The 7,271-nt window shown below is 44.5% G+C and overlaps 1 protein-coding gene across 1 annotated transcript; it reads right to left on the bottom strand.

Moving 5' to 3' along the window:
* Positions 1 to 8: 8 nt before the first annotated feature.
* LOC110177990 (guanine nucleotide-binding protein subunit beta-like protein 1) lies at positions 9 to 1,503 on the bottom strand. The gene is made up of 3 exons (XM_020944989.2): positions 1,235 to 1,503; positions 629 to 1,142; positions 9 to 567 (listed from the first exon to the last, which is right to left on the bottom strand). Exons 1-3 carry the CDS (start codon positions 1,370 to 1,372, stop codon positions 248 to 250), a joined length of 972 nt encoding a protein of 323 aa, XP_020800648.2. The 5' UTR covers positions 1,373 to 1,503; the 3' UTR covers positions 9 to 247.
* Positions 1,504 to 7,271: the final 5,768 nt, after the last annotated feature.

Genomic DNA, 7,271 nt, shown 5'->3' with positions numbered 1-7,271 from the left:
GCAAAGGGTTTCATTTTCAAATCATTTATTTTGCAAAGATACAAATACCCTTCGTATTTTCCATAATAAACACTTCACATTTAATTCAAAAATAATCCTTATTCAAGGAAAATTCAGCCATAAAAATCCAATCAAAATTCAGTAACGCTTTTCTGAAACAGAAACTGCAGTCCGGGGCTTCTCATAGGGGAAGTTCTACTTAAAGGTAAAGCTATATAAAGGATTTCCAAACCGTTGCAGTCTTTGCTCAGTTGTAGAGGTCCCACAGCGATATCTGGCTGTCCATGCCCGCTGCCGCCATGATGGGTGCCTGCCACATGGCCACCGCCTTGCTGGAATAGGCCAGATCCATTACGCCGCCCTGCTTGTGTTGCGTGAGCACGGCCAGCGGTCGGAGGCTCTTCCACGAGAAGATTCTTATGCGTCCATCCCAGCCGCCGCTGGCAAAGACCTTCTGATCGTTACGGATGCGGACACGATTGACGCCCGGATTCTTGATGCACAGCTCTGAGCCGCGCTGCAGCTGCATGGCGGGTCGCTGGTAGCTAAAGGTAATAAGTTTGTCAGCTGAAAGGGAAGAGGATTAAGTTAGTTAAGAAATAAAATATATAATTTAATATATACTCACAGGCTCCTCCCACAATGCCTCGATTGGTCACCGGGTCATAGTCGACAGTCATGGCATCGGTAGCCAGTTCCAAAACATCCAAAATAACACCAGAGGTGAGGTCCCAGGTCAGAAAGTGACCCGATTCGTAGCCCGCCAGCAGGAACAGCTGCGAGGCGCACTCGAACGGCTTGAAGCAGGTGACACTACCTAGTTTGGGCAGCTGAGCATCCTCCGGTACTAGCATCTGTGTGGGAGCCGATGCATCCGTTACATGCAACACTCCGATGGACGAATCCTCGCAGGGATAGAAGAGCAACTGCTCGCTGGTGTTGCTGGTGCTCGTGTGCAGGGCTGAGCGGCAGTAGCCCAGGTGGTTGCCTGGTATACTCCGGTCTTTTACGTAGCTGCTGCCGCCAATGGAGAACATTGTGATGGTGCCGCCCTTCTCCTGCGTCACCAGGCGATCAGATGTGTGATGCAGGCTGGTTATGGGATCGGAGCCCACCTCAAAGTGCAGAGCAGAGCGATTGGTCTGGTAAGGACAGGAGTTTTATCAATTAATTTAAATGTATTGATCCAGAATGTCTTTAATCATGAACTATAGTTAATTTCTGGAATATTTACCTGTAGATCCCAAAGGAACACACTGCCTTTCAGGGTTCCTGCCAACAAACGATCGTTGTCTTGAAAACACAGCGAGTTTACGGCTCCCATATCTGGGGAACGCAGGCTGAATACGGGATCTGGTGGTAGCACAGCCATATTTTCGGTTATTTCTTAATTAAATTAACTAAAAACAAGGTTTGTTTTGTTTTGGTTCTCGTTGTCAGCTGATGACGATAACGATAGCGATTCCGATATTTCCACCATCGTAATAGAGTTGCCACCTTATTGAGCTTTTATCTCTAGTTGCAATAAAAACCCTCTAGAGGGCGTGTGCTCTTACCATAATAACAAATGAAATTTAGTGGCAGGTACCAATAAAAGTCAGCTTGCTGTGGAATGTCCTGATACCTTCCATATGGGCTCCACCTTAATTGCCTTCTAATTGTTTACCGTACTTCTGAATTAACGCATATTTAATGTGAAATGAATGTGTAAAATGAATGTGACGATAGCAAAAGAGCTGCAAACTTATTTAGTTGTTATCAGAAGTTGCGCTAAGACCCGCTAGGGGGCGACACGCTCTTGGCGCGTTCTTACCAAACGAATTCAAATAAATTCTCTCAAGCAGTTACCAAATGCGGAATTACTTTTGTGTTAGTAGCTTAAAATTTACACCAAAATAACATTAAGTCGATAAGTGCTCGTGGACTATTAATAAACGTGTTCGTCGAAGGCTTAAAGCGGCCTTAAATGGACTTTGTTAGTAGCGGTCTCCGGTCTCTGGTCTCTCAATGTGGCCTAGACGTTAAGGCCCGAGAATCGTAAAAGACTTGTGTCAGCGCACTTGGCCCGAAAGATTGCGAGCGCGCGAAGGAAACAGCCCGAAATACAAAGATCGCAAAATAAACATGCCATAAGCTCGTTAATCAATGCTAAGTTGACAGTTTTAAGTGGCTTTAGCGAGGGCAACCACACCAACGAAGCCAGCGGAAGACTCCTGTTGTGCCGCAGGCTCAACCCGCATGATTTACGTGTGTTCCCCCAAAAAAATGCGCTATATTTTAATTGAGTTTTGGAATTCATTTGAAAAGTATAAGCACAAACAGGACTTGTTTAATAAAAGCAAAAAAATGGTAGGTTAATTATGTTTTGGATTAAGTAAACATGAATTTGGATTAAGAAATCCCAATTATTTTGAGAAAAAGGTGTTCATAAACTGAAATATTTAATTTCTGTATCATAATTTTAACATATATTTTTCTCAGCCACGTTCCGAGTCTCTGCAACAAGTTAACGTTTTTCCCACTCCAGAAAACCCCTTAGTAAACGTTCAAAATGCGGCTACAAGTTCATTTAACGGCTGAGACAATCATAAAAAAGGGTTAAAGCCTGCATATGGTCATTCCAGCTCATTTGCTTTCGTCTCAGTTAATTTTTTTGTCTCCTACAGGATGAGGGAGGGAGGTGAGGCAGAGGTAGCTGAACGACAAGTCCATAAATCTTTTTGCCACAGAACCAGCCACGAATCCCCGATGAGGATGAGGATGAGGATGTGAGGCGTTTAAGCTATTTATGCATGTTGGGTAATCCATTTGAAATGGGTCAACGACTACGGGCGAGCGCATAAAACTCCTTAAACGTTTCCAATAGCCCAGCCCAGTTCGAAGTTGAAGAGTAAAAAAAAGGAGAAACATATTGGCTTGTTACCTTAATGAAGTCATAAATTTTCGCTATCGCATTCGGGGCATCTCGGAGAGCCAGCCCCAGTTCCACATTCGGCGTGAGCCCCGGAGCTACAGGTTTCTAAGGAATTCCATTTTGGGGGATAGAATAAGATCGGGGATACTCTCCAGAACCAAGTGTTTTGGCACACATACGCTCTCTGCGATCGGATAGTTAATCAGGCTTATGCTGATATACGCTGACAGAGTCACTCTCTGGTGTAGGCCGCCACTCTCGCCCGGGATCGGTATGGGGAACAGATCGAGGTATCAAGGTATCAAGGTATCAAGGCATCCAGGAATCCTGGCATCCAGGTAGTGGGTCTCCCGCTGGGCGAGTATTCCGCGTATTTGCAAGGCGGACTACTATGAAAATGAAGTTATCACGCGACAAACAATGTGGCCCTGCCGCTGCCACCAATAACTTTATATGGTTGTCATTATTAGTCTGAAATTAAATGGATTCGTCGGCCACAGAGGACGACACTCTGGCCGACTTATTTATGTGCTACCTTAATGGAGCCTCCATCTACTCGAAATTGAGACGGCAATTTGCTATGGGATACCTGGGAGGGGGTTCTTCTCCTTCTCGTGTTGAGTTTTTATTTCGCATTACTGCGCACTGACCATGAATCACTTTATAGGAAAGAAGGTAGCGTCCAGGGTCTAGGAAGATCTCCGGGGGGCAATCCTTGGGGGGAAGAGGAATTTCTGGGATTTCTGGGATTTCTGGAATTTCAGGAAGCCTCATAATAAGATGACAAATGGTTAAGGAGTTCTGGGAAGAAGGGGTTATAGGGAACTTATGTTTTATCAAACCTTTCAGGTTCGATTATTATCTAAACATTACTAAATATTTGATTTATTATTCGATTATTTTCTTAATATAATTTTTAATTTTCTTTAAGTGATTTCCCCCCAAGCTTTCTTTTATTTTATTTAGAAAGTGATGCAATCCAGTGAGGCTTCAGAAATGCATTTGTAGAAATCCAGTTCGAACTCCGGGAATGGATTCCCCAAAAATATATATAGATGGAAACCACGGACCGGGCGCAATCAATTAAAATATCGACGTCTATCAGCATTATTATAAATCAAACGATAACATAAAATTGACACTAAAGGCGTTTCGCCCATTTTTCAAACCGACGGACAACGACGACGACGGCGAGATTAAGGCCTCGGATATGGCATCCACCAGCCTCGGTGGCCAAACTTAGATGGTGATGGCGATGGAGATGGAGTCACATTTTGTTTTATTTTTTTTGGGGCATTTTCAGAGCTGGCGTCTGAACTTTGCTACGCATTTATGCAAATTATCCCCCAGCCGAAGCGGGAAAAACTGGTCCACGAATAAAACGGCAAAACGCAAGGCGAAGCGAACGAAGTGCTCTCTGTAATTGATCAATTTCCGCCGCAGCAGCCAGAGACCGGATCGGATCGAATCGGATTGGATTGGATTGGATTGGATCGCTCCGAGAAGTGAGAAGTTGGCAGACCCGCAGGTTGCCCCGATCGGTTTAGATTCGATAATGTGATGGCCACTTGATCTTGGTCTGATTTATGGACTTCGACGGGGGTTTGGCTTCGCTAATGAAATGGCTCTTTAGATTAAGTATTCCGTGTGTGCGTGTGTGCACCCACCATATACCGTGGATAGGGTCATCCATGGCGAGTTATGACACCTGTGCACCCACATCGGACATTCCACTTGATTGGCCCCAACGATGACGACGACTCTCGGTCCGCTCCAGCAATCAGACGCACTCAGCAAAAGTGCCAATCAAGCGCAGGACGACGCGTCAACAAAGGATGCGCTCGTCTGCCGGTAATCCTGGGTGTGAACGGACCTCGGAGGACGCAACACCGATGGATGGGTGGAAGGATGGATGGCCTGAAATCGAAACCTTGTCGCTGGGGTGTCAATAACATTGTCCGAGCGAGTGCCTCCGGGCACGATTGTTGTCGTTGTTCTGGTTGATGATGTGAATGCGTTTTCAGCTCCATTGAACTGGCAGAAGGTAAAGGTGGAGGCTGCAGGTAGAGGAACAGGGCTCAGGCCCTGCCACAGTGGACTACAGATGCTGGGAATTAAACTAAGGACATGTTTTGGTTTTATGAGAGGTTATCTGTATATAAGTAAACCTTTAAATACAAGGCTTGATATGGTATTAAAAGTCTTCAGAACGTTTTAGAACTATGCCATGTCTGCAGACCATTTCAATCTTTTACTTTTCAGAATTTGTACAGTTTTATTTATGCTCATGCTTAATATTATTATATTAAACTACAAAATAGTATATGCAATTCAACCTTTCATTATCATATTGCCCCACCGTTGGTCTGAAATTCCAATTTAATTGCGTGAATCAAAGTTGTAAATCATTATGCTAAGTGCCCTTTAATGTCTCAAAATGCAGCTCATTTGCAAGTGCAGGTTCCTGAGATCCACGGCAAGTTACAGTATCGAATGCCCTCGGGGCACAATCATCTCGAAGAGGAACCGAACGATGGATGGTAAACAGGAGCAGGAGCGGCATAAATTGCTACTGGCCAGCCTGTTGGCTGACATAACCAGAGGGTTGGGCTGAGGTCTTTTATGTTGCCTTCAAGAACTACTTTCAATTATCAATTATAAAGTTAATATCTTCTTCGGAGAATGGGAGGTGTCACCGTGCTAGACTTAATGGTTCAATCAAAACACTCCCCAAGTGAGATATGCAATTGCACTAACCATTACATTGTGGGAAGGTAATGAAATGGCGCTCGTTTTAATTAAAATGCCGCCTCTTAACCAAATGGAAATCAATTCGTTTGTGGCCCGAAACCAAATGGCAGGCGGTGTGAAGAGCTCACCATCATCAAGGGGCGTTGACCACCTCATTGTGCATACGAGGCCTCTGTGTAATTATGGAGCTGTCCATCCATCCGATAAACACCTTAAATATGAGCCTGTTAATTACTGTAATTTTGCAGGCAACAGAGTCAGGCCCCCTGGATCGAAATGAGCCACTAAATGCACAACTGGCAAGTGGAAACTTGCGCGCCCCGGAGGATTAGGTGACCCAGTTCCGGAACCAATGCGACAGCTGTTGTCGTGGCATGCAACATCAATTATTCAGGGCCATCAAACTTGGGGCCAACCGACCGAAAGACCGAAAGACCGAAAGTGCAAACAACTAAACTGAAAAGATACACACAAGTCACTGCATGAAATATTCACAGCAGTCAGTCGGAAAAAAAACAACAAAGAAATTAAAAAACGATAATTAAACTAAGGGAAAGTTGTGGGTTTAGCGAGAGAGGGTAACCATTGAGGGGAAGAAATGAGAAAAATGTAGTATAAGGTTAGATATTTCTAATTTAGAAACCACTACTTATGGCTTCCTATTTCGTAATTGTTTTGTGTTGAATTTATGGTCAGCAAAGACCCATTTATAGAAAATACAAAATTAATGATTAATTTCAGATTGAGTTCCGTGGGCGCTTTAAAATATTGAATCAATTCTTGCAGTTGACTCTCCCTCGCTTCCGTATCCTTTCTGCAAACACAGAGTGCTTCTATACATCATATTTCCCGGCTATATCTCAATCTCCCAAGTGTTAGCCAAGCTCCAAAACTATTTGTAACTGTCCAAAAGACGACCATGACTTTATCAGGCGTCTGTCATTGAGATGGCCAACCGCCCAAGGGCCTGTGAGCTTCGATGATAATTTATTTTGCCAGCTGCGTGTGGGCGAAGCATGCAGCATGTTGCTGCTGCTGCTGCTGCTGCTGCTGCTGCTGCTGCTGCTGTTGCATGTTGCATTTTGTGTTTTGTGTTTCTGCTGCTGTTGAAACGTTTGAAGTGCGTATAATTCATTTTGGTGTTGTGGCTGACCCAAACTAGACACTGACTGACTGACGCTGAACACAAAGTGGCTGTCTTTGGGGCTAACTGAATGACTGACTGACAATATGCCTCGGACACCCCATTGGGCCTTGCTGCTGACCAACTTCAGTCAGCCACTCAGAATGGCTCTGAGCAATTTTCCTTGGCATTTTGTGATAAATGGCGTTAAAATATTTCACAGCCCAGTTGCTACCTTCGGCTGGCAGCGAGAGTGAAACTTGACCCATTAGAGGAGGGAGATGAAACCTCCTCACATCCCAGACTCATTAAGTGTGCACTGACTTGAGCCAAATCGAAACCGGTAGTGAAACAGGAATAGTGGCTAAGACCATTGAGGCCGAAAGCCCAAACCCCAAACCCCAAACCCGGCCAGCCAACTATTTACGAGATAAAAGCACTTACGATTTCATTAGCCAACTGTGCAGCAAAACAAAATCACTG

The sequence above is a fragment of the Drosophila serrata genome, unplaced genomic scaffold, assembly GCF_035046125.1.
Source record: "Drosophila serrata isolate PLE 108 unplaced genomic scaffold, ASM3504612v1 contig_26, whole genome shotgun sequence".
NCBI classification, from domain to species: domain Eukaryota; kingdom Metazoa; phylum Arthropoda; class Insecta; order Diptera; family Drosophilidae; genus Drosophila; species Drosophila serrata.
The sequence above is the reverse complement of the archived record's forward strand: the minus strand, read 5'-3'. Positions and strand labels throughout refer to the sequence as shown.